The sequence below is a fragment of the Nelumbo nucifera genome, chromosome 5, assembly GCF_055504915.1.
Source record: "Nelumbo nucifera cultivar China Antique chromosome 5, China Antique-T2T, whole genome shotgun sequence".
In the NCBI taxonomy this organism is placed as follows: Eukaryota; Viridiplantae; Streptophyta; class Magnoliopsida; order Proteales; family Nelumbonaceae; genus Nelumbo; species Nelumbo nucifera.
Window position 1 is genome coordinate 41,950,450 of NC_142653.1, and position 27,561 is coordinate 41,978,010.

A 27,561-nucleotide genomic window follows, 5' to 3' on the forward strand; every position below is an offset into this window, starting at 1 on the left:
CAGTATCATAGACTTTCTCTTGTGAGAAAATGCAAGAAAAACTAGTGGGAATATATTTTATTGATTTTTTAATGTATTTAATATGTCTGGAAGGAGATTTCAATTGTTTACAATTTGCTATGATAGGTGTTTTACAGGTTCACCTTTCATCTTAGTGTGGCACAAAAAGGAAGTCTAATGTTAGATCAGATTATCAAAATTTGAGTTTTTCCTCCTTATAATCCTTTTCTACAATGGATAATTGACATATTGTTACCATGTTTCTTACTAGTTTTCAAAAGCAATTTTGTCAAGCATGAACTTTCCATTTCTTACTGTTTAGTATATTAATGGTATTGTACCTGCAATTCTGAGGTTTTTCAGGAATCCCCCTACAGTTCTGATCTCTTTTTCCATGTCAAGACTTTATGTGAGTAGGAACACCAACATTTCTGCTGGAGTTGCAGAGTGGAAGATAACCAATCCTGTACATGTGGTATGCTCTGTTTTTGTTTCTTCTATTAAATGAATAAATTGATCAGTGTTGCATCTGCGTATTGAGATGTTCACTCTGTATCACTTCCATAGTGGGGACTTGGAGTTGACCCCACAGAACTTGAGGCTCTTAGTGGTATGGGAACTAGGCATCACATTCATCCTGCTGTCTCCACTCTTGAGTCCCTACTGATTGTCTGACCTAATAACTTGACTAGTACAAAAAATAAAGGCATTGATCAGTTGCATGACATGCATCAAATAGCAGTGTTGTTTGTTTAAAAAATCTTGGTACAAGTATAGTGTGCTCATTCAAATACATTGCAGGCGATTTCAGGACTTTCTCCCATCAAAAAAGGGGTTAAGTGATCGATGATACTTACTGCTCAATGACTTGTACATCTCTATTGCATTGCGCTGATGAACGCACAAAGATCCTACTGGTTAACTATGAAAAATGAGACTTTTCAAAAGATATGTTGGTCATTTTATTGGTGATGGTCTGTATCTGCAAGCATTCTTTTCTAAAATTCTGGATACGAGATTGCTTTGATAATCATTTCAAGGGTGCATAATTGTCTGTTAAAAGAAAAGAAAGTTAGGAAGGAAGAAAATAGGAAGCACTATTTGTAAATTCTCTGATTCGTATGAGATTCTGCTCTTGATTTATTTTTTATATGTAATAGAAGGATATCTTTACCAATGGAAAGGAAGGGGAGATCATTTTCTGTGATACCATGTCTTTAAATTTATTTTTGTGCTTTTGTAGGTCTGCTATTTCCGCTACTTGAGGTTTTTACCTTCTGGCAAGTTCTTTTACAAGGTTACTTCCCATATCTGGATTTCATTTAGGGCCTGTTCCTTTTTCGGATGAGGGGGGAAATTGGTCAATGGGAGAGCTATATCCTTTTTTCAGATTTATGTGGGATTCATGGAAAATTTATTTTCCCTAGGTATCCATCTCCCTGGTGGGTAACTTTGCATTTGGGGGAAAATTGCCAACACTTGAATGGAACAAAATTGCCCCTCTTAACAATGACTTTTTATAGCTAAAACGGTCATTATCTCATTTCCCTGAGCAATAAAAGAAGACGAGTAAATGCACTTGCCCAAGAAATAGTTATGGGGGCAAATGCATTTACCTATGTAAGAAAACACTTACCGGGTAAGTGCATTTACCCAGGTAAGTAACTTCCCACAAGTGCCTCATTAACTTTCTCAAAAGATTTTGTCTTGCTGTATCTAAATGTATATTCTTACAATGTTATTCTGTTTTGTCAGAATTCTTCTGGAAAGGTGAAAGATGTGGCAAAATGCATGAACTTCCGTGCTTCTAAAACTGATGTGTTTTTAGTGGCCACTACGCACTGTCTGATGACAAGGTCTGGTTTCATTTTCTTGGTCGGTCTTCCAGAACTTCACTCCATACTTTGCTATCCACTTCTCCATTTCTATACCATTAACATTTCATTAGATGGGAAAATCTTATTGGAACCTTCTACTTTCTAGTCCACCACTTCGTTCTTATATTTCAATATGTTAACTGATGTTCATTTCTGGTCTTCATCTGCAGGTTGAAGCTGCTCTCCTGTATCCAGACTTGCGTTCTACTGCTTTGAGAATTCAGTTAAGGTCTCACATGGTTTTGCTTGCATTTTTTCTGTTGTCTAAGATATCTATTTGGGTCATTGGGGCTATCATGTGATGTTGGAAGCATATGTTCTTTCTGAACCTATTTGCTAGAAATTGGGGCTATCATGTGATATCTTCCTTGTTGACAAATCCTTTTGATAATGTAATGATGGTGCAATACAATGCTCTCACGCATGCTTACTATAAATTTATTATAGATCTAACAAGTTAATTTCTTTCTTCCTTGTTCATCATTTTACAGTATCTTCACAACTCCTAGTTGAATGAATCTGCTATATCCCTTCTTGTCATGAGCAAGCCCATAGGAATTTGAAAACATCTTCTGTGGCTTTTCAATGATGTTCAAGATATCTCTGGATTAAAATGTGTGAAAACCCATGAATTTCTGACGAATTTTCCTGCTATTACCTGAATGTGGAGTTGATGCTATTCAGTTATGTTGAACAAATACTTCCTGCTTGATGATAAGTCTCTTCTATTAGCCATTTCAAGAGAGCAAGAATTTTGACTTGTCAAAGGCCATTTATTTCTTATGGTGGTTTAGTTTCACCATGAAATCACACACCCCAATCTTGTGCGTTGTACAGGTTGAAACATCGGTTCTGAATCTTCCTGTGGACAAGATGGATTATTTCATGCCTGGGAAAATACTTGCATCAGGAACTTCCACTCTGTAAATACGTATAGGTCAGGAAGTTCCCTATGAATATAGGCTATTGTAGTAATCTTTAAGTTTGTGAAATCTTTTAGTGGTCTAATCTCATAATGAATGATTAACCAAAACAAGGATTTTGTTTTTTTAGCTTTTGTGTATAGTTGAGATGAGATGCTAACTATGCCATGATTGTGATCTTTTGTCCTCCTTTTCTGAAATATATCAGTATGTTCTTATGGTGGAAACAAAACAAATTGTTGGATGTTGGACTTAACTGAGGTGCCATGTTTAAATTCAATTACCAATCTTCTATCATGGGCTTCTTCACCTAATAGTGATATTTTAGTAACTCTCAAGCCCTTAAGTTCCGGCAGCAGTAACTGGTACAATTTTTTATCTGACATCTTTGTTTGATCACTCTCTTAGTTTCTCTTGATTTAATAAAGATTGTAACATCTCCAGGAATGACATATTTACACCACAAGCAGATAACACAAATAGTATCGCCTATTGCTGTGCAGTTGCCAAATATAGTTTCGTTGATCATCTACAGAGAATACTTTGTACCTCAGCCATTATGCCTGCAAATGGTATCCATTTTATCTGAATGCCAATTCAAATTCCATCCCATTAAACTGATCTGAACTAAATTAAATCCCCTTTTAAAGCTGAAAATGATTGCGATATGCAGTGTATGGTTTCTCTGGAGTTTCCCTTCATGGTGTTGTTGGCTGGGATTCTGAATATCATTATTTCCAATTTACCGTCTAATCCATCTATCCTGAGCATGAAGAATATGAGCCACCTGAGTTCATTCCGTGGGCAGTAATGAAAATCAGTCCCCTGATTTTCATGTTTGTTTTCTACGCGTTGGACCGTATTAAAATTTCAAGTTTAGGTTGTCAACGATGTATAGAAGAAGAACAAGAGAGGAATGCCTATATTATTGCTATTCATAATGGTTTTCATTTAGAAGGTAAACTCATTTGCACACATGCACATAGCCATCCAAATCTGTCAAATGACTCAGCCAAAGGAGTTAGCTTCTGTAAATTAGACCTTGACTTCGGAAGGTGGAATTTTTAATTGATAAGACAGTCGAAAATGGTTAGCAGCAATTTGTGGTCCATTGGTTCAGACATCCAACCATATATTTAAAATGACCTGGTTTTGATGGAACTAGAATTGACCTCTCACACATACTCCATACTTAAATTTGCATATAGTTTCCTTTTTTATTTCTCAGATAGATGCACCCACAACATAACCCCCTAAAGCCATGAAATGAGGAGCAGAGTATGGACATCATTACATAGAAAAGATGTTCTTTATTCTTTTTGATATGTATGTCTATGTAAATATATTCTAGTTGGTAAAAGTTGAGAACTTTCACATATTAGATTTATGACCATCTGTATATATGATTGAATTCCATGATGGATTCCGGGGAAGAAATGTATCCTGCCAAAAAGAAGCAAAGAAATGCCAGATTAATTCCTGTTCCGGTGGCATGATAGAAAAACTGTCATACAAAAGAATAAGTTTTCAAGACCAATCAAAGAGAAAAATCGATTTTCAACAGTATGGCTATGCAACTGTATTTTGAGTTGGAGACATGCAACATGAGGGAATAATGCAGCTGACAGGAGAAAAAAAGTTTATCTTGAAACAACGTTTTAATCAAATTTACCCTGAAACAATGTTGTTTGACTCTAGAATTCAGAAATCTCAAAATTGATAACTTGTGGCACGTATTGTTCAATATTCAACATTTAAACAAGATAAATCACATTATGGCTCAAATGATGTGTTCATGAATACCTAAAAATATGTTTAGCAAAGATAAATGTGTTCATAAGCTAAAAGCCTAAAACTGAAATTGTTGGATAGTAGTACTCAAATATGGCTTTTCAAAGACATCTTTGAACATTTCTCCAAATGTGACTAGATTGAATGCTAGGTTTAGCATGTACTAAAATAACAGCTGTACTGTTAGTGGTAAAAGAATGAATAAAAAGAAAGACTTTCCACATGTTTTCATGAGTTACCATGATGGAGCTGCGAGATTTTTCACATTTCAATGATCAGTTTTAAGAGGAATCGCGGTAAGCATAGATAAGACCGAAAGATTTGATAAGAATCTTGTCTAAGCCAAAATGGACCCAAGTTCTAGAAATGGAAACTGCTAGAAAGATATGTGAATCTCTGGCACAAAATCTTGTTTCTTTTTGAAGACACATGTTGCCCATCCTTCTCTCTGCAAGATTCAAAATCCCTGTGTTTTACTTACTGGATTAGACTTTTGAAGACACAAAATCCCTCTATTTTCCCTACTGGATTAGATTGGATGACATTGGTCTTTGGCGAAGGTATGATTAATAGCACCAAACAAGAATTTCTCACGATCAAATCTATCTGCCAGGACTGCTTGGGCTCTAATTTCTAGATTCCAATCGCTAAGTCCACATAATATTACCCAGACAAGTTAGACAAAAGTAATATATGATATGTGCGGTTCCTTGAACAATCCTACAAACCTAGTAGACAGTCATGACTCATGAATGGCTCAAACCCAAGAAAAAAAAGGCTCCTACTAGTAATTAACCATGATGAGGATGAGTTTACAAAGTCAAACAGAGAAAAATGGAACTACAGCGTTCTGCAATTTTGAGTAGGCAAGTAAAAAAACAATATTAATACAAGGATTCACTTGAGAAACAACCATTTATATGGACCATAAATTAAAGATCAACAACGGGAAATTCTAGCCATACTCAGGATCACCTTCAGTTAAATAGAACAGCAGCAGCTATTGATGCTAAAGAAATCCTAAACGGGACACAATCTACCGAATGAAAACTTGAGAGAAGCATCCGAGCAATGGAGGATATAAACCTAGATTGCAAGAGGTAAAGTACAATCAATCAACACATGTACAAAAGAAAATTACAAAATCTAGACAGAAAATTCATGAATTTGATCCATATTTAAAGTCTAACATCACTACAAAAGGCACAGAACCCAGAAGTCAAACTTGCAGACTACCAATTAATCCGGAAAAAACGTTCAACCACCGGAAAACATAAACCCAGAAGGCAAACTTGCAAACTCACAATTAAAACCCATCAAAATTCGAAACGATGAAGCATACTCGTAAAACAAAAACCTAACATACACCAATCGGAATTCTTGGCCAACACTAAGAGCCCCACTGCACTAATAAATAAACCACGAGAATGGAGTGGTGGGGGAGACTTACAGAAACGTAAGAACAGGTTGGGATTACGGACATGGAATGAGCTTTCGCATGATTGAGGGCCGAGACACAGAGATGGGAAGCGAGACCGTGGCCTCTCTTGCTAGATGGAACGAACGTGTGAACGATGTCCATGACTTTCCCGCCATCCCTGAGCTCGTACTCTATGTAAGCTTTCTTATCCTCTGTCTCGAACCTCTGCTGGCTCTCGTTCCAAATGATCTTCGGAGCCTCTGTTGCCATGTCTCTCTCTCTCTCTCTTTAGTCTTTACTGACCAGTTGAGAATAAAATTTTGCTTTTTAATATAGCAAGGCAAGTGCTTCAAGTGAGTGGAGGTGCACTATCGACTTCATTATGGCCCAATAGGCCCATAGTGACTGCTTTTGGGCTTTGTGCGTTGTGACTTGTGAGAGTCTGAAGGTAGAAGACTTAGACTCTTGGAGTTGAATTTTGAGACTTTTTTTTCTTTTCTTTTCGAAGCCTGATAAGGCGAGACTTTTTGGTCTTAGGCATGGTTGAAGGGTCTAAGGGTCTATTTTCGGTTTTAGACCTGCTTTTGGGCTTTGTGCGTTGTGACCTGCCTATTCTTTTGACCTGCAGAGTATGAAATGATGGGAGTTCTGTCTGTGCTTGTTTGAAGGGTCTATGTTGTGGGAACAGAGGAAAAGATGGGATAAATTGAAAGGTCAGAGAGAGATTGCTAGTTGAAGGGTCTATTTAAGTGCTTGTTTGAATGATCAAGTGTGCAAATTTCCGCTTCATACCCACCTCACAACACTTGTTTGAATGTTCTAATGTGTGGCTGCAACGTAAGTTAAGTAGGTGTGACTTGTAAGAAGAGATGAAGCCTCACGAGCCCCTTGCAAATGGGGACTTTTAGTTTTAGAGTCTTAATCTAGGGACCAAGTTTGAAGTTTGAAATTTAAATGCAGATTTCAACTAATCACACCTTTTACTGTATGGTGCAGAGGATGCACCATAAATTTTACCCTTGATATATCTCTGGCTAAACAGAGATTTGTGCTAAATTATATTCATATTGATTCAGGTTCAAAATGGGCTCTAATTGTTTGGTCTCCCTTCAACAGGTCAGAAGCACATATTTTGGGTATAGAAAAATTGAGTATATAGGTGTGGGTGTTCAGGTGTTCAGTGGGTTAAGACTTAAAAGAAACTACATCAAAATTAGACCATTTTTTAGCTCTGGTTGCTGTAGTATTTGAGTAGACAGACACCCTAAAGCCCAGAGATCTTCCGCATGATAATTAAGCACTTAATATGTGCACCTAAGTTTACAAAAGGTCTAAGTAATGCCTTATTCCTTCAGTCATATCTTAAATTATGTGGTGAAACCACCCTTATAACACCTCTTAGAAAAAATAATCTATTACAAATTGAAAGGGCTAAAAATTAAAAGAAGTTGAATAAATGACTTAGATATAAGTAATAAAATATGGTGCAAGTGCCCTTAATTTCACAAAAGATATGGCACAGAACAAAATTCATGTAACCGACTCCATATGGTCAGGACAAGAATTAGATGATGATGATATTGGGATCGGTAAACATTTTAAAGTAAAAGATATACTCTGCAAACAGACATAGGCAGTGTTTGGCAACGATGCAGACGATGACGAAAACGGTGCTACATCGGTGCCACATCAGAAAAAGCGGTACTTTAGAAAATGACCTTTTGTTTGGCATCATTTTTCCCAAGGTTCAAAGTATCAATACGTATCGGCCGTATCAAGAGTTTCCCGATACACCCTTACAAGGAATGTATCGAGATTTTGACTAGTTTAGGGGGTGGACGAACCTTAAACCGACCCCTCTAAACTGGATTTGAAAAAAAAAAAACACTAAAAAAATTATGATGTATCAGGTGTATCGATATTTTGAACCTTGGTTTTTCCAAAAAAATGTTACTCTAGACCATGCCTTGAGAATTGGGAAAATGTGGTATGAAGAAAACTCCAAATTCAATGTTTTCTCAAAAAACCTCTTACTGCCAATGGTGCAATGACGTGACATCAATGTTGCATCATTTTGAGCATTGGATAATGTATACTGATGAAGGAAGATTTGGCCCGACCTCGTAATCACTCAACACGTGGCAAAGGCAAACAGCTCGGCACAACAGCGCACCAAGGGCGCAAGCACCAAAGGGAAGAAACCAGCAGTCCGACCTCCTTACTAAGAGCCCGACCTCCCTACTAAGAGCTCAAACTCCCTACGAGGAGCCTGACCTCCCTACGAGGAGCCCGAACTCTCCCTTAGGCCCAGCGCCACACAAGGCAGTGACCCGAACTGGCCCGCCTCATGGCAGTTCAGGACACTCCCCTATCCGAACTCAAGACTTCACCTCGTTCGCCACTCCAGCACTTCGCCACCGAGACGCCGAACTGAACAAACGTACCATACCTGACACCGAGGAGATCCGTATCCAAGGGCGGCGCACCTGATTGACATCTGACGCTTGACAGCCGCACTTCAACGGTCACCTACCACCGCCACCTGCCACCGTCATCGCTAGTCATAGAGACGGCTCCGACAAAAGGGAGCAGTGGCGGTTCTGTCCAGCAGAGGGAATGACACCCGAACTGGTAGGAGACCAGAGGTAATTGTACCTGACCTGACAGAAGCTTAGGAGTGAGTGCACGAGGTGGCTATAAAAGGCTCCCTACCCCCAAGAACAAGGTACGTGAACTTTGCGCCATCTGGTTTTATCTTGCCTAAGAATTCTAACTTGAGCTTTGGAGCATTCATACCGGGTTCCCCCCGGAGCTTCCCCATCTTCTCTGTTTCAGGCTCCCTGTATCTTCGTTCAGAGGCAAGGTCGTTGACAGCTAGGACCAGCCGGATTGCGCACCATCAATTGGCGTCGTCTGTGGGAACACTTCTAAAAGCCTCCCTCTAAACTCTCATAACCTCTTTTCTTCAAAAACCCCAACACTCATGGCTTCTTCCAGCAACGCCGGACGTGGCATGGAGACAAACACCACCGGGGAACAACTTCATGTCCCCGTGGTGTGCGTCGGACAGTTCACCATCCCCCTTTTGGTGGACGGGATCCCCAGCTTGAATGCGCCACAAGCAGTGGCGCCCGTAAACCTTCCTGCCATGAGCATCCCCTTTCCTCCCCCTATCGAGAAAACCTTTACTAAACCAACTGTCGTCCCCTGGCAACCGGCCAAAACTGGTTGGACGACCTGATGCATGCATGCGGGCAATGCAAGCCCAAATGCAACAATTCCAGCAACACCAGCTCCAACAGCACCAAGTACTGCATAACATCTCCCAGTATCACTATCAACAGCAGTTCCCCCAACTGCCGCTGAACCAACCACTATTTCCACCTTGGCACCCTGCTCCGAGGCTAGTTAAGGCCTCCCCACAGGATGGACGCCCCCACCAGGGAAAAGCCTCCCGGCCCCAGAACCCCCCTAACAACCAGGCCTCGTCCCCAGGCCGAAGAGAGAGAAAAATCATCCCCGCCTCACAGCTCGCAGGCGGGTCAAGAACCTCGCCCGCAAGGTCAGCACCTCGGCGCTCCAGGCCCGAGTTCCCGCTCACGGAAAACCGATTCGGCGCCCTGGCAGTAGACTACCAGCATTCCGGGCCCATCGAGCTCGGCAACACAGAGGCCAGCAGTGCCAGTACCAAGCCCACTCAACAACGAAGGCGCCGGCGAAGTCGCCGAATTGCCACCCGTGTCCTGCCCGAGCTCAGAGGTAAAGAAGAGACGAGCTCGGACAAGGTAACAGTTGCCCCGATTCTCTCAGTTCCTTCCCCCCTCGCATCAGAACTCCTGGTGGTCCCCTTGCCCAGAGATTTCAAGCTCCCACCTTTGGACAAGTATGATGGGTCCTTCGACCCCAACGACCACGTTGACGTTTTTCAGTCCCAAATGCACCTCGCCAGGGCCAGTGAATCGTGCATGTGTGTGGCCTTCACCACCACCTTCAGGGGAGTAGCCCGCACTTGGTACAGGAACCTTGCCCCCGGGTCGATAAGATGCTGGGCCCAGTTCGTGCAAGTCTTCACCGCACACTTTGTCACCAGCAAGCAGTGCCCCAGAACAGAGGAAAGCATCTTCGAAGTAGTCCAGAGAGAAGGAGAATCCATCCGGGGCTACATCAAGCGGTTCAATGAAGCGTGCTTACAGATACCGCGGTTAGACCCTGCGGTGCAGCTCGCGACGGCCAAGAGAGGAGTAACGCACAAAGAGTTCAAATGGCACATGGTAGCTAACCAGCCCGCAACCGTGGTCGAATTCCTCAAGCTCGCGGGTAAGTTCATGAGAACAAAGGAAGAAATCAACCAACGAACCAAAAGCGGGAACGAGAAAAGAAAGAGGGAAGGCGAACCCTCCAACCCAGTCGACAGAAAAAACCCGGCCCGGGAGCCGAAGCCGAACCAATCGTCCCGAGCTCCCTTAGCAATTCGGACGGATTACACGCCGTTAAACATGAGGCGGACCGAGATCTTAATGACGATCAAGGACGCCCCATACGTAAAGTGGCCACCTCACCTAAAGGGAAATCCGAACGAGAGATAAAAAATTGTACTGTAGTTTCCATAGAGACCACGGTCATAGTACCAAGCAGTGTAATAATCTCCGGGACGAGATAGAGGGACTCATCCGTCGCGGATATTTAAGGAATTTTGTACAGCATGATAATAATAACAACAATACGGCGGGTCGGCAAGGGGAGCACAGAAAGGATGCCCCCGAATCTAGCAGTAGACCAGCCAAACCGTTGCAGCGACAGCCTCCGGAAGAGAGGCCAGTTCGGGGAACCATCCATGTAATTGTGGGAGGTTCGGTGGTAGCATGGTGTACTTCGGCAACGGCCCGGACGTCAGTTCGCGAAGCGGCCCAAGAGGAACAGAACCCCCCAAAAAGACCAAATACTGAAGAGCCGATCTTCTTCACAGAAGACGATGCGCGAGGGGTCCACTACCCCTACGATGATGCGCTTGTCATTAAACTAAGGATCAGCGACTTCGAGGTCAGGCGCGTACTCGTAGATTCGGGCAGCTCGGCAGACATCCTCTTCAAGTCAGCATTTGACCAGCTACAGTTATAGAGGAGCGAGTTGAAGCCCGCGAACACTCCTCTGGTAGGTTTCAGCGGAGAGGAAGTCAGGCCCCTCGGAAAAATAACAGTACCTGTGGAAGTCGGCACATGGCCTTGTGCGGTCAGACTCAACCATGATTTCCTGGTGGTCGCGACCCCCTCCCCATACAATGCCATAATAGGGCGACCAATTATGCATATCCTGCGGGTAGTGGTCTCCACATACTATTTGGCAATGAAGTTCCCTATAGACTTCGGTGTGGGGGTAGTGCGGGGCGACCAGCTCGAGTCCCACAAGTGTTATGTTGCCGCCCTGAAGGGAAAAACCAAGGTGGCCGACGACCTTGAACTGGAGCGGCCTACGAAGCAAGGCGAGGAACGAGCTTCGCCCACAGAGGAAACAGTCGCAGTCCCGACTTCGGCTACAGACCCAGCTCGCACACGACAGGTTGGTGCTTCCGTCGAGGAACCACTACGAACCGAACTAGTGAGTTTTTTACTTCAAAATTTAGATATTTTTGCTTGGTCTGCGGCCGACATGCCCGGTATTAACCCCAGCCTGATAACTCACAAACTTAATACTGACCCTGTAGTCAGACCCGTTAGACAGAAGAAACGCAACTTAGCCCCAGAGCGCTGGAGGGCGATCGACGAGGAGGTCGAAAAGATACTCACAACAGATTTCATAAGGGAAGTCCATTACCCGAGCTGGGTAGCCAACCCAGTGCTGGTGAAAAAGGCAAACGGCAAGTGGCACATGTGCGTCGATTACACCGACCTGAACCGAGCTTGCCCGAAAGATTGCTTCCCCCTCCCCAGAATTGACCGTAACTGAGTTCGGCCTGTACTGCTACAAGGTCATGCCCTTCGGATTAAAAAATGCCCGGGCAACCTTCCAAAGACTTGTAAATAGGCTGTTTCGGCCCTTGATTGGCACGAAGATAGAATGTTATGTAGACGACATGGTCGTCAAGACGCAGTTTTCACAGGAATTAATACAAGACTTAGATTCTGTCTTCCAAATCCTGCGTCAATTTAGCATGAAACTGAACCCTAACAAATGTGTCTTTGGTGTCACCTCGGGCAAGTTCCTAGGGTACATTGTCAACCGGCGCGGTATTGAGGCCAACCCGGACAAGAAAAAAGCCATTCTAGATATGAGACCACCCCGGAAAGTAAAAGAAGTTCAGAGGCTAAACGGCCGCATAGCCGCTCTAAGCCGCTTCATGTCCAAATCAGCAAATCGCTGCCTGCCCTTCTTCAAAGCAGTCAAGGGCAAAGGGTTCGAGTGGACCCGAGACTGCCAGCTTGCGTTCGACGAGCTAAAAAGCTACCTCGCTAGTGTGCCAACCTTAGCCCGGCCCGAGGAGGGCGAGGTCTTAGAACTGTACCTCTCGGCAAGCGATGAGGTGGTCAGTTCGGTACTAATAAAAGAAGTAGACCGGGTCCAACGACCCATCTATTATGTTAAGTAAAATTTTGCAGGGAGCAGAGACAAGGTACCCGCAGATAGAAAAGCTAGCGTACGCACTGGTGATAGCAGCTCGGAAACTCCACCCGTACTTCCAGGCTCACACCGTCATCGTCCTGACTGACAAACCTATGAGGCAAGTTTTACTCAAGCCCGAGGTTTCCAGTCGGCTGACGAAATGGGCCATCAAACTCAGCGAGTACGACCTCCAGTACAAGCCAATAACTGCTATTAAGGCCCAAGCCTTGGCAGATTTTATCGCCGAGTGCACGTTTAGCCTCAAAGCCCCTGAGCCGGTCGAGCCCGAGATCCCCAGTTCGGGCGAGCTCGGAGCTCCCAAGCCAATAGAGTCTGAACCCCGTGAAGTAGCAGCCAGTGTAGCATCTCTCCTGGTTAGGCCAAACGCGAACTGGGATGAGGAGCCATGGATCCTTCACATAGATGGCTCCTCGAACCAGTAGGGAAGCGGGGTTGGAATAATGCTACGCGGCCCGAGCGGAACGAAATTGAAATACGCACTACGCTTTGAGTTCGTGGCATCCAACAATGAGGCGGAGTACGAGGCACTGATAGCCAAGCTGAACCTACTGCGCAAGGTCGGAGCAAAGCACGTAGTTATCTGCAGTGATTCCCAGCTCGTGGTCAACCAGGTTACAGGCGAGTACGAAGCACACGAGCTCACTATGATTGCATACTTGGCAAAAATAAAGGAGGCTCTGCTCAACTTCCAGTCACACTTCATCAGGCAAATCCCGAGGTCAGAGAACACTGAGGCCGACGCCCTGTCCCGGTTAGCCAGCACGAGTCACAACACCATGAGAACCGTGTACATAGAGGACTTACCTCGGCCCAACATTCTCGATGGGGCAGAAGAGGTCGCTCCCGTCCTTGAAGCAGAGTCGAGTTGGATCGACCCACTCGCGAGCTTCCTGCTAGATGGAACCCTCCCTGCGGACCGCAATGCAGCCAAGAGGGTGCAGCGCCAGGCAGTCAAATACGTCATAATAGACGAACAGTTATACCGACGATCCTACACGCTCCCCTACCTGCGTTGCTTGCGACCTGCCGAAGCCGATCTCGTACTCCGCGACACTCATGAAGGTCTATGCGGTGGACACCTGAGGGGCAGAGCACTCGCCCAAAAGGCACTTCGACAAGGATACTACTGGCCAACGATGAAGGCAGAAGCCGTCGAGCTCGTCAGAAAATGCAACAAGTGTCAGAAGCATGCCAATATCCACCATCAGCCTCCTGCCGACCTCAAGTACCTCACCAGTCCATGGCCCTTTGCACAATGGGGCATCGACCTTCTGGGGCCATTCCCGCCAGCAACAGGTGGGAGAAAGTTCCTAGTGGTGGCAGTAGATTACTTCACAAAGTGGATAGAAGCTGAACCTCTGGCAACAGTTACAGCCCAAAACATACAGAACTTCTTTTGGAAGAACATAGTGCCAAAATATCAAGTTCCAAGAATGGTGCCAAAATATGGGAATTCGTCAGAACTTCACGTCGGTCACACACCTGCAGGCAAACGGTCAGACAGAAGTAATGAACAGAGTCATCCTCCGCGGACTGAAAGCACAACTAGACCGAGCTAAAGGGTTGTGGGCGGACAAGCTACCAAGTGTCCTGTGGGCTCACTGAACTACGGAAAAAACCGCCACGAGAGAGACCCCCTTTAACCTCACCTACGGCACCGAAGCGGTAATCCCGATGGAAATCGAAATACCTACACTATGACTAGAAGCATATGACGACCAGACAAACGGAGACGAGTTACGCACCAACCTCGACCTACTGGATGAGGTAAGAGACCTCGCGCACATCCGAACAGCGGCCTACCAGCAAAAAGTAGCTCGGTACTATAACGCCAGAGTAAAGAAGAGGAGTTTCCGCGTCGGCGACCTGGTTCTCCGTAAGATCATGGTACCCGAACCCGGCGTGGGCAAACTCGGACCAAATTGGGAAGGACCCTACAGAGTAAAGAAAGCACTCGGGGGGGCATACGAGCTCGAAACCTTAGAGGGTAAGCAAGTACCCCAAGCATGGAACATCGTCAACCTAAGGCGATACTACCTATAGACCACCATGCGAAGTGGATAAAATCACCACCAAAACAGGCCGCGCAAGTGCGATAACCCAGACAGGAAACAGATCGGACGTGTGGTCAGTTCAGCAAATACGTTCAGTTCGGGAGAAAGAACAACCAACACTTAACCAAAAGAAAAGTCATTCCATTTCAAAGTAAGGTAGTACATTTCAAAAAAAAAAATTACAAGCCCGGAGCTACTTCATTATCAGAAGGCACTTCAACGATACCCGAAGGCCCTGCCTCGCCCTCGGAGTCTGGCTCACCATCAGCAGCATTGGCCATCTCCTGAGTTATGCGCGAAGTGGATATGGCACTAATATCGAGCTCGGGGTACATATTCCGGATCATCCACCGGCTTAGCTTGAAGCCCCTTCGGTACGAATCCACCATTAGGTCGTCAAAGCTCGGCGAGGCGATGTACTCATCGACAGCCTTTTTCTTGGCATCTTCAATACCTTGAGAAAAGATCTGCATCCTCTCCCTAATGTCCTCCTAAAGGTATTTGACCTGATGCTGCAAATCCAGCCTCAAGTCCGCCATGTGCTTCACTACGACTCCCATGGCCTCGGCATCTCTCTGAGACCTCGCCTGCCTGACCTCTACAGCATGAGCAGCCGCCTCAGCAGCTCGGGAAGTCGTCTCAGCAGCACGAAGAGCCTCTTCAGCAGCTCACGCCTGCCTCGAGCTCCTTTCCACCTGGGCCACCAAGGCGTGGATAGAAGAGTTCACCTACCAAAAAGAACGAGTGAGTAACAGCACGGCAAGAAGGATAAAAGTAAAAGAGCTCGATAAAAAGTCTGACTTACCACCATGGCATGAGTAATAGCACGGCAGGCCACCTGGTGCAGAGGGAGATCAGTCCATGCCGCGACCTCCTCGGGGAAGATGGCCTCCTTACTCTTCTGAAGAGTGCAGGTCGGCGACAGCACACTCCTGAATTCCCCTGGGGCCCCCGAGCCCGAGGGCCCAGCTCGCGTATGAACAGACCCAGAGTAAGCAGGAGCACCAGAGTAGGTGGGAGCCCCCATGTAAGTAGTCTCAGCATACGGGCCCCCTATCGCTTCTTGCATTGGAGGAGCCATCTCGGGCTCCCTGGGCGGATACCCCGACGGGTAGTCCGGTACCTCGGGCTCCGCATCCCGGGGCAGCTCGGCGCGAGTTCGCTTGGCAACTCGCTTCCTCCTCTTCATGCCTTGAAACAAGCACCCACCACGAGTCCCTCCTGAGTCCATCACACCTGCAAAAAAGAGTTCGGCATCAGAAAAAAGCCAGATAGAGCAAAATAGAACCTTCAAGTAAGGAACCTACCCGAACTCAGGCCGGCCGCAATGAGCTTGGCCTCCGTCAGATACTGTTGGCACTTTAGCCCAAGCCGCGCCCATTGCTGGAGGCCCTTCACCGTCTCTTTGTCAAGCGTAACACCGGAGTCAAGGGCGGCCACCCCCCACCCGGTCTAAAACGGCCACCCCAGCACACTTCGCACCCCAAAGTAGTCCCGCTTCCACGCCGGGACCTTGTTAGGAAGATCATGTAAAAGCTTAAAACCCGGGCGAGGAGACAGGTAATACGCCCGGGGAGGAGACCCGCTTGCTTCTTAAGCATTAAGATGGAAGAGAAGATCTCCAAGTCTAAAGGAAAGCCCTGTTCGCTAAATAGGGAGATTGTCCCCACCAAATTACGAATGGAGTTCGGGTGAAGCTGGCCGACCGTAACGCCGAAGTGATTCAAAACCTCGACAAAGAGGGGATGAAAAGGCAATCGCAGCCCCGCAGCGAGCTGCTCACGGAATATCACGATCTCATCAGGACCGTGTTCCCAAGGAAAGCTACCCGAAGGTATAAAATAAGCGTACTCCCCAGGAAAATTGTAATAGGTAATAAGGGATTGGAGTCCCTCAGGCGTCATGGTCGAGTGGCCAAACTTGTCTAACGTCCGACCCCGACGAGAGGTGGACGCCAAACTACTCGAGGCGACCCGACCTACGGGTTCGAACTCTTCCTCGAGCTCTACCTCTGGCTCGCTAGGACTATCAGGGATGCGACTCAGTTTGTAGAACCTGCTTCTAACCCACATGAAGGACCGTCTGAGCATTCCGACCTAGACATCGAGGAGAGAAGGTGGATTCCAGGGAGGTACTCACCCGGAAAAAAGCTTCAACAAGACTACGGGAACTTGAACGAGCGAAAACCTGGAAACGCGAACTGAAAGCCTGAGCGCGAGCTGAAACTTGGACGCGAGCTCAAGAGGCAGCACAGAAGTGAAAGCGACTGGGGTCCCCCTCTATTTATACCCACAGTGACCAAGAAGTAACGGCACAGATCAAAGCCAATCCAACGGCCCGCAGTCGCGCTGACCGCACGTCCCCTGAGACCGAGACGTGATTGGTGCACGTCTTTCTAAAACTGACAGAACGACAGCGCACGTCTCCTCACATTAAAAACGGCAGCGGCACGTTTTCAAAATTTGAAAGGACGCCTGCTGTCATGTCTCCCAGCGACGCACCTTTTTGATTTTAAAATAAAGCGCGCGATGTCACGTCTGGCAGCATTTATAGGTAGGTCGGCGCGTCTTTCGTCTTCTGGGCGCTCGAAGAAACTAACCCTGACAATGCACCTCGCGCTATTAGTCAACCGAGATTCAAAGTACGGGACAAATCCACCTGCCACCTTGCGAACTCCCCGCACCAAGGCAAGACCCTTAGCACGAGGAGTGGGGGCAATTGATGAAGGAAGATTTGGCCCGACCTCGTAATCACTCAACACGTGGCAAAGGCAAATAGCTCGACACAACAGCGCACTCAGGGCGCAAGCACCAAAGGGAAGAAACCAGCAGTCCGACCTCCTTACTAAGAGTCCGACCTCCCTACTAAGAGCTCATACTCCCTACGAGGAGCCCGACCTCCCTACGAGGAGCCCGAACTCTCCCTTAGGCCCCGAGCCACACAAGGCAGTGACCCGAACTGGCCCGCCTCATGGCAGTTCAGGACACTCCCCTATCCGAACTCAAGACTTCACCTCATTCGCCACTCCAGCACTTCGCCTCCGAGACGCCGATCTGAACAAATGTACCATACCTGACACCGAGGAGGTCCGTATCCAAGGGCGACGCACCTGACTGACTTGGGATCTGACGCTTGATAGCCACACTTCAACGGTCACCTACCACCACCACCTGCCACCGTCATCGCCAGTCGCAGAGACGGCTCCGACAAAAGGGAGCAGTGGCGGTTCTGTCCAGCAGAGGGGATGACACCCGAACTGGTAGGAGACCAGAGGTAATCGTACCCGACCTGACAGAAGCTTAGGAGTGAGTGCACGAGGTGGTTATAAAAGGCTCCCTACCCCCAAGAACAAGGTACGTGAACTTTGCGCCATCTGGTTTTATCTTGCCTAAGAATTCTAACTTGGGTTTCGAAGCATTCATACCGGGTTCCCCCTAGAGCTTCCCCATCTTCTCTGTTTCAAGCTCCCTATAGCTTCGTTTAGAGGCAAGGTCGTTGACAGCTAGGACCAACCGGATTGCGCACCATCATATACCAATGCTGATAACGATTATACAGCACTACTACCAAACAAAACCAATACTGTTTTCCCAAAAAACAGCCTATGTAGCAGCATCGATGCCAAACTAAAAAAAAAAAGTGTCATTTTTTGAGAAAACAGTGCAACAGACCTTCATACAAACAGCACTGTTTTCTTAGAAAACATCTCTAAAGCAAAGGCATTGCCAAACACCTACATAGATATGATAGAAAAGGTCATAAAACTTTGATATAAATCTCATTAAGATAGAAATACATAAATGACTATAAAATAGAATACAGATTTTGAAAATTGGTAGAAGAATATGCCAATAAATTGATATAAATCTCATTAATACTGAAATGATATTACTTATAATGATCAAATATGTTTTGTTCATTGCTCATTTTCTTTATACCCAACGTTCCATATTTGAAACTTTGGGTTCACAGTTCACACACCAAAAGACAATTCAAATTTTCGAGAAGTAACAAAATTTTCACCATAAAAGAAAAATGGTATAGCTGGAATATTTCAGCCTGAAAACGTTTCCACCCACTTTAGATTGAAACAAACAGAGCCTACAAGTAAGAAAGTATGATAAAATTAAAAATAGAGAGAATAAAATATACATTTTTTCCTAATAAAGAAAATACGAAAACTAAAGGATCTGAGCACCATTTACACATGAAAAAAGCATGATTAATTGGCATGTATTTACACTACTTTTAGAGCCCTTTATAAATTCTTTTTCACTCTTAAGTTTTGCAGTGGTGATCATAAGACCATAGGCTGGGTTGCCCAAACAATTTCTTTAAATAGGGTTCTACTTACCAGTTACTTTCCCAATCAAGGCAGGCAGACGTAGGCTCCACTTGCCTTGATTTTCATGCAGGTCATTTACACTAGTTTTAAATAATTATTTATGAAAGAAATAATAAAAGCTTAAAAAACCAGGAACTTGGGAAATGATTTTTCTTGTAATAATGTAAGAATCAGACCTACCCATTTGGCCATTTCTATTCATTCTACCTTTGCACCTTCGCAGAGGCCATTAAAATAACCAATCAAAAAGATGATCAAAAATTTGGGGAAAATTTTGGAGATCTTCAATAAGACTCCACATATACAGCAAGTTCTCTTAATTTGATTAAAATCATAAATGGAATAGAATATTGAGCAAAGCTTTGGTTCAGTTGCAGTTCTTGAATCTAAACATGCCATTATAATAAGAAAGGAGAGGCTTCAAAGTAGCCACGACTTAGTCTCTTTCACTAATCCGCCCGAGATTGGCCAGCTCGAGATGAGAGAATGATACCCACAATGAGCCCATACAGAGCAAGAGCTTCAGCAAAGATCAGAATTAGAATCATACCCACGAACAGCTTGGGCTGCTGAGCATTGGCCCTGAAAATAACAACCCAAAGTCATAGCAGTAACATATGAGCACTAAATGGAGGAAAAAGCGTGTACCTCAACACCAAATAACATTCGGGCTATTATCTTTTTTTTTCTTTTTTAAGGTAAAATATAGTATATTAGATTAATATCAAAAGCAAGGTCCTCTGTACAATGAGAAGCTGTACATGATATCCTATTAGGGACCCCAAAAAAATCCACCCTCAAAAAAGAAGAAAAGGCTATTAGCACAGAAGCTACTTTTTTTTTTTGATCGTTTATCACAGAAGCTACTTCAAACATATCTTTTATTTTGGAAGCAAGCAAAGAACCATTTGTTGGATACTAAAAGCTTAAACTATATCCGGAGCATGCAATTATCAATTCTGTAGAACAAAATGATGGTAAAGAGATGGACGGACTATTATACTGTAACAATTGAAGATAAATGGTTTATTTCCGGCGAGTGTTTCAAACAATAGTCCGACACCCAAGATACAGGCAATCAAGGCACCATATTTGGATGCCTGGACCTATGGGTTATCAGGGGATAAGAACATTCTAAATCATTACAGCTTATCCATCTCATACCATATACAACAAACACTGCCAGCTGAATCTGATATGGAATATAGAAAGGACTACAAAGTACAAACTTTTCAATCATCTTCTGCACAAGTATGATTGAACTTGTACTCAAACTTCCAAGGAAACCAAGGATCTAAAAAATTGGATAAACAAATCCTGCATTGAAGTGAAGCTTTAAAAACAGGCTTTAATGTTATCCCCCAACAAATTCAGAAACTTGTTCAGTTTAGTAAATTATCAAAGTCCAAGAAGTTCATGTGTGATAGAGGAATATTGCAAGTCAGCTTGAACAATGCCTCAGACTGGCAAACATGAGCTGTAAATATAATGTCTATTCCTTTCCACCATGGCTTAAGTATGGCATTTCTGGCAGCAGTTGCCAGGGCAAATTGAAGGTGGAATGGTGGCACCAACACAAGCATCTGTGTTGTGGCTGCTGGTGTTTAATGGCATGCAACATAGCATCGCCTTCCTCACTTTCCAAACATTAGACATGAGCGATAATATAATAATCTATAATGAAATACAATATATAACTTGTACTAATCTCTGAATGAACCAATGCTCTAGATACACACATGAATATTATGCCTTGAGGTGAGCTTCAAGGAAAACAATCCAAGGTTCAAACTTGAAGCTCATTCCTGAGAATAAAAAGCACATTCCTCACAACTTCTGAAGCCTTAAGTACACATGTATTTATGCCGTAACATAAATAAAACCATTTGAGGTGTTATTTTATACTTGAACCTTTACTTTGAGAGCTTTCTAAGAGTTGCTATGTTATTCCATATTCATCCAAGTTTCTCTTAAAACAGTAGTAACTCAGATGCATTTAAAGGTCCCGCACCATGTCTAGTGCCTCCTAATTTTTAAACATTGATATAATCCTTCAAAGACAATTCAACCCATTCTTCACATATGAAAGAATACATGTTAGATATACAGTTGGAAATGTTTTTGTATTTTTTTTTTTTTTGATGAATACAGTTGGAAATGGTTTTACAACCAGATTATTGGACAGATCTTTGGCAGGGTGAATCTACTTTGGCTGAGTCCTTTCCTAGACTTCTTAGGCTTTCTAGAAACTGTTATGGGCCCGGGCGTAGGATCTCATCACGGGTCGGCCCATGGGGAGAACCTCTTGCACCTTCCCTTGCGTGCAGACCATATTGTGGAAAACTGAATGGGTCATTTGTCCAAGAGACCACCCGAACTCTCCTCACTTTTCTCTTAACTGGAATCTGGATACTTTATTCCCAAATCACAGCTCCTTAAATAGGAGATTACAAGAGGAAGACTCCTTACTCCATTCAACTAAGCTAGGACAATCCAACTTTAAATCAAACTCCTACTTCTAACAGACTTCTAACAGAACTCAGTTCCTATCTCTAATAGATAAGTAAGAACAGAACTAGGTAAGTAAGAACAGAACTGGAATAAGTAAACTATTGGCGAGCTGGCAAGAAGAGCTGACGTGGCAAGATAAGTTGTTGTGTGGCCCCCCTCTCTGTTGCTGCCGGTGACGGTATTCTTCCCACGAATGCATCCACAACATTACTCCCCTCTTGGACTACGAGCTTGTCCTCAAGCTCGAATTCAGGATGGGTGTCGGGAAACACCGTCAAAGGAATCCCGAATAGGTGGAATGACTTTGCCCTCCTGGATCGGGTTCCAATGAAGGGGGTTCATCCTCATCTTCCTCTTGTTTCACCAGGAGGCAGAAAAGTCTCTTGCACTTGTGCCCTGCTGAGTAGAGTTCATTGCAATTAAAACATTGCCCCCTCGCCCTGCGTTCTGCCATCTCAGCCCTGGACAAGTGCTTAATGGGGGGTGCAACGACGCTGCTCCCCACACTGGATGCTGATCTAGAATTGGTGCTCGTTTGTGGCTTCCGTTCTTGGATGGCTGCTGAATATGGTGCCATTCCGAGTGGTTCCGGGGATGCCCATGCTGATGGAGGCTGCCCCATACTAAAGGATCCGTGGCTGAGTTGTAGTTTGCGTTCGAAGGCGCGTGCTAGGTTCATGGCTGTGACCAGGTTGGGAGGGTGTTGCATCTCCACGTCCACTCTTAGGGGTTCTGGTAGCCCCGCGGTGAACATATCGACTTGCTGATCTGCGCGAACCGAGGTTGCTCTAGCGAGAAGGGTTTGGAACTGGCGTTGATATTCTGCCACAGTTCCAGTTTGCTTGAGGTTGATTAACTCGCCCAGCGGGTTGTTTGTCAACGGGGGTCCAAACCTGAGGAGACAATATGATTTAAACTGCCCCCAACTGAGCCCAGGTTCTTCTTGCTCCAGTCGGTAGAACCAGAGCTGCGTCTCTTCTGATAGGTGGAAGGCGGCCAGACTGACCTTATCTTTGTCATCAGTGCGCTGATTACGGAAGAACTGTTCGCAGCGATATAGCCATCCTAACGGGTCTCCGGTGCCGTTGTAAGATGGGAATTCCAGCCGACTATACTTGGGAATAACTGCGGCTGTCGGGGCAGCGATCTGCTAATTGCTGGACGTCTCTGCCTAGTCCGGACGGCAACTGTTTGTGGTGGCGGTTCCCTCAGAACTTCTTTCCTTGTTAGAGAGGAATGCTTCCAGCAGGCGTCGCAGCTCCCGGACATCATCCTTGACTTCACGAACCTCCATGCTGGTTTCTGCGAGCCTATGTTCCAGTTCGTGAACCCTGGAAGACAGCGGCTCCTGTTCCCCCATGACGGTAGGCTCTGATACCAGAATGTTATGGGCCTGGGCGTAGGATCTCGTCACGGGTCGGTCCACATGGAGAACCACTTGCTTCCCCTTGCGCCTTCCCTTGCGTGCAGACCCTATTGTGGAAAACCGAATGGGTGATTTGTCCAAGAGACCACCCGAACTCTCCTCACTCTTCTCTTAACTAGAAACTGGATACTTTATTCCCAAATCACAGCTCCTTAAATAGGAGATTACAAGAGGAGACTCCTTACTCCATTCGACTAAGCTAGGACAATCCAACTTTAAATCAAACTCCTACTTCTAACAGACTTCTAACAGAACTCAGTTCCTATCTCTAATAGATAAGTAAGAACAGAACTAGGTAAGTAAGAACAGAACTGGAATAAGTAAACTATTGGCGAGCTGGCAAGAAGAGCTGATGTGGCAAGATAAGCTGCTGTGTGGCCCCCCCTCTCTGCTGCTGCCGGCGGCGGTAATTCTTCCACGAATGCATCAACAACAGAAACCAACAAGATACTGTTGCTACATGCCTGCCTTCCCTGTCCCAGGATAATAACTGGAATGTAGACCTTTGAGGACCTCTAAGGGGTGTGGGATTAGAGGAAGGGGTGCAACTCAGGTTGGCCTGAATTAGCAATTTATACTATGTCGGCCTTGGGCCTTTGGGCCCAGCCCATTCAAATTTTAACAAAACACCAACCCAAGCCCACCCAAGTTGCACCTCTAATTAGAGGTACTGACTTCCACCAGTCCCTCAGGGAGGTTAATATTTCCCCTTTGTCCCTAGACCAATGCATCTGGAACCTTCATTCTGCTGGTAAATTCGAAACCAACTCCTTTTAGAGTTCAACCCTCCTTCCCTCTATAAGAAGATTTGGTGCTCTCACATCCTTCCTAGAGGAGTATTATTCTCAACCAACTTCCCCTGTAAGAAGTTTATTTTTTTATTTTTTTATTTTTGTGTGTATGTGTGTTTGGGGGGGTGGAGCTAATTTGGAACAAGAGAAGAACTGAGGTAGGTTATACATCTCCCCTCATGCATGCACTTCATTACTTGGGGATGGTGGATTGGCAGAGCACATCCTTCATTGCTCAGAAACTAAGAAAGCTTGGCACCACTTCCTTAACCTCGTTGGTTATATAGTTGAACCATGCCTGAGCATATTATAGATCTTATTTGGCAATGGCAAGGTAAAGGACTTGGCAAGGGGGGAAAAATTTACTGACCTGACCACATATTTGAGAACAGGGCTAGATCTCTTGATGACCTGATTGCCCATATATCTGATTTATGCAACATGTGGGTGGTAAATGTTGAAGACTTCAATTGTATCTCTTTGAATGATCTGCAAAGAAATGTGGTGAACATTTTATTTTTTCCCCTATGATTCCTTCTATTCCCCAGGTGTTAGGCTCAAGTCAGGTGGCGGTAAAATTAAACTTTGATGAAAGTGCTGTGCTTTGTGGAGCCATGGAGTTGCTGGAATTGAGAGAGTGATCAGGGAAACAGATGGCAACATACGCTGCGCTTTTAGTGACCCAATTGGTATTGCCGAGGTTTTGGCTGCTCTAACAAGGATTCAAATAGCAGAAAGCATGGGTTTATCCATCCTGTCCACTGAAGGTGACTCCGATAATACCATTAAATGGCTAGGAGGAAAAGATGGTGGGCCCTGGAGGCTGGCTCATTACCTGAACGAGTCTAGAGACATCTTGCACTCGATTAATGTATCTCTAATTTGGATTCCCAGAGAGCTGATCTCTATAGCTCATGGTCTAGCTAAATCAGGGGCCCAAAGGGATTGTTTGTATAGTGGAAAACCTCTGCCTGTGTAATCTTAAGTTGTGGTTTCCTTTTTATTTTCTTTTTCCCTGCAGTACATCTTCTCATGTACCCCTTTTATTTTCAATGAAATCTGATTATTTTCTCTCAGAAAAGAAACAAAGAATATATGTTTGAATTTATTATAACACATAGAAGTTTATATTTATAATACATAACATTATGCCTGAATGCCTGTATTGCTGTATTCTGGGGAATCATTCCATTCCCATCACTATGATCTTTCATAAGTCCTGTTATCTAATCAAGGGAAAGTTGTCAAAAAGTTATGAGAATAGATTATTAGCACTCAAAATAAATCTTTTACATGTATTACCCTATTTTTCTTTTCTTTTCAATGTCAGAGACTAATCCACCCAGTATACTGGCATTGGCTCATGTAACCCTCTAGAAAACTTCAACTCTGGTTAACAGAAATGGTTCCATAATATTTACTTATCTATGTTTTTTTTTCTCTTCTGATCAGTGGCATTTTCTTACCAAGTTGCCCTCAGTAAATAATACAGGATTACAAACTTGTTCATGAAACCACTGCCATCCCTTAAATGGGAAAGAAAATCAGAATGATGCCCATCAAAAGGAATGCATCTTTCCCACATAGCCTTCTTATATGCACATTGAATTCTCAAGTGTAAAATCCATGCTATTACTATATTAACTATTAAGTTAACCTAAAAAATAGTAAGGCAGTCAAAGATGTCTTGTTTTTAAGGTGAAGCAAAACTTTCAACTAATCTAATATATTGGGGTGCATACTTTTTCTTTCCTAGATCAAAATCAGGATAAATACCAATGACTTCCCCAATGCAGAATGAGCTACATACTGTTGTCAAGGCAGGGGACTTCCCTTCCAATATGACTAATTTGAACTTTGTCAAAGATTGAATTAGTTTAAACTGCTCCAGTTGTTCCAAGTAGATGTTGCGAAAAGAAAATCTAGTAGAAGGTTACTACTTTCGAACTGGTAAGGCATATTAAACTTGTACAGTAATTATGTTCTGTTCATACAGAATAAGATAAACTATTGAACATACATAGTTACATCTTTACCCGGGTACAAAAAGGACATGGCTGGACACTATGTTGGATGTGGAATTTAACTAAAAATTGATGCATCATGTTACATCACTTTTGTCACTTTTGTATAGGTATCCGGATATCATAGAATTACACATATCAGAAAGGAGTGAACTGAATGAAGGCAACAATATGACAGGGCTTAAACTTTTTCTTAATCAGTATGTCACGTGTCACTAAGAATATCCAACTCAATTTTCAACGAGAAAATGAAGGGAAAAAGCAAGCACTTAAACTTTGGTAACTTGACCTGAATTTGCCTAACTAAATCTCTTAAAAGTATAAATGCATATTGGTATTTAGTTAATGACAAGCTCATTTATGTTCAACTACCTATCATGAAGTTTTCAGATAAACAAAATGGAATTACAAAAAACATATGACTTTCTGAAAAGTATTGAGCAATTGCTCTTCTAGAACCAAATTTCAGTAAATGCATTTCAAGCAATCCCGTAACCACATATATGGAATTTCGTGAGGGAACATTTTCTATTATAAAATTGGAATAACATTCAGCAATCTCAGACAATTAAGTTGAAAGAGAAGATCGTTCCCCCACTGCCACATCTTCTTCAGAATTTCCAAATATACCCAGACGATAATATGAAGAGTAAGATCCTTAGTTATATAACCCGACATTAAAATTAGACCTCTAAAACCTAAGATCCAATCAAACAGCCAAAACATGCATCTCCATTTTCTTTTTTCTTTTTTTTTCAATGAAAACTAAACAGATCAACAAGTGGAAAAATTCAGGAATTCAGGAAGAGCAGATCGCTACTCAAATCAACCAAAAATCAAAGAAAAAGATTAAAACTTTAAACGATAATCAGAAATATGTAGGAAAACAGAAAACTAAAATAAGAGAGCACCTAACACCGGCATCACCGACGATCCCGATAGCCATTCCGGCAGAGAGCCCAGCGAGCCCACAAGCAAGACCAGATGACAAGTGAGCATACCCATCAAACAGATAGTACGATTTCGCCTTAGGGTTAATCCCCGTACTGATGATAACAGCAATAATCAAACCGTAAATACCCAACACTCCTGCCATAACAACTGGAACGATCGATTTCATGACAAGCTCAGGCCGCATCACACCCATTGAGGCAACACCGACGCCACTCTTCGCCGTCCCATACGCAGCACCCATGCCTGCAACAACGCCATCACGAGCCTATAATATCCAAATATAAAAATAATCCCCTAATATACAAATTACAGATCGGGAAGGGGTAGAATTTACAGGAGAAAACGAGGGCTGCTGCGGCTCCGAGGAAACCGAAGAAGGGAGCAGTTTCGTCACCGCTGAAAGTCGAAGACATTTTTGCAAAGATCCGAGAAATTCCAAAACCTTAATTTCAGTTGCTCTTTGGCTGTGGTTCGTTCAGTCGTTCTTCTCTTTCGAGAACGAGAAGAAGAAGGTTGGATCGATAAGAAGGGCTGATGACGGTGATGGAGTGAGTTTTTAGAGCTGGATGCGAAATTGCGAAGCCGAACAATCTGCGAACTGCGATCGAAATAGGAGACACAGAGATTAACTGCAGTTTACAAAAATACCCTCGTTTTTGGCATTAATTACTCTTGATTCGGCGAAATCGTAGAGCACGTGATGCACGGGGATCGTTGGGGCCCACCTAGAAATTTCAAAGCAACATCTATATCTATCATGAACAGTTTGAACAAACACCCAGATCCCAGTTTGTCGTTAGCACCAGCACGTGTGATCACCATGAATT

At 44.1% G+C, this 27,561-nt stretch overlaps 2 protein-coding genes and 1 long non-coding RNA gene across 4 annotated transcripts; 1 reads left to right on the forward strand and 2 right to left on the reverse strand.

Annotated features, from left to right (window-relative positions):
* Positions 1-1,864: 1,864 nt before the first annotated feature.
* Positions 1,865-4,242, forward strand: LOC148791477 (uncharacterized). 2 transcript variants are annotated; one of them, XR_016075979.1, is made up of 4 exons: positions 1,865-2,814; positions 3,009-3,165; positions 3,245-3,372; positions 3,474-4,242. It is a non-coding gene; the product is annotated as an uncharacterized LOC148791477 (long non-coding RNA). The 2 variants fall into 2 exon arrangements; XR_016075977.1 differs by having other exon boundaries at positions 1,865-3,165.
* On the reverse strand, positions 3,990-6,320 carry LOC104587069 (Acyl-CoA N-acyltransferases (NAT) superfamily protein). Its single transcript, XM_010244522.3, has 2 exons — positions 6,042-6,320; positions 3,990-4,243 (listed from the first exon to the last, which is right to left on the reverse strand). Exons 1-2 carry the CDS (start codon positions 6,279-6,281, stop codon positions 4,172-4,174), a joined length of 312 nt encoding a protein of 103 aa, XP_010242824.1. The 5' UTR covers positions 6,282-6,320; the 3' UTR covers positions 3,990-4,171.
* Positions 6,321-19,263: 12,943 nt separating this feature from the next.
* Positions 19,264-27,334, reverse strand: LOC104587068 (V-type proton ATPase 16 kDa proteolipid subunit). Its single transcript, XM_010244521.3, has 3 exons — positions 27,069-27,334; positions 26,692-26,977; positions 19,264-19,610 (listed from the first exon to the last, which is right to left on the reverse strand). The coding sequence occupies exons 1-3, from the start codon at positions 27,145-27,147 to the stop codon at positions 19,478-19,480; spliced, it is 498 nt and encodes a 165-aa protein (XP_010242823.1). The 5' UTR covers positions 27,148-27,334; the 3' UTR covers positions 19,264-19,477.
* Positions 27,335-27,561: the final 227 nt, after the last annotated feature.

Bases quoted from the DNA above. Each gene is read 5' to 3' on its own strand.
- LOC104587069 (XM_010244522.3), bottom strand. From the start codon at position 6,281: ATGGCAACAGAGGCTCCGAAGATCATTTGGAACGAGAGCCAGCAGAGG. The intron at 4,244-6,041 runs GTAAGTCTCCCC...TCTTTTTGGCAG, and splicing joins CAACCTGTTCTTACGTTTCT to GATACATTTCTTCCCCGGAA.
- LOC104587068 (XM_010244521.3), bottom strand. From the start codon at position 27,147: ATGTCTTCGACTTTCAGCGGTGACGAAACTGCTCCCTTCTTCGGTTTC. The intron at 26,978-27,068 runs GTAAATTCTACC...GCGTTGTTGCAG, and splicing joins AGCAGCCCTCGTTTTCTCCT to GCATGGGTGCTGCGTATGGG. The intron at 19,611-26,691 runs GTGCTCTCTTAT...TGTTATTTTCAG, and splicing joins GTCGGTGATGCCGGTGTTAG to GGCCAATGCTCAGCAGCCCA.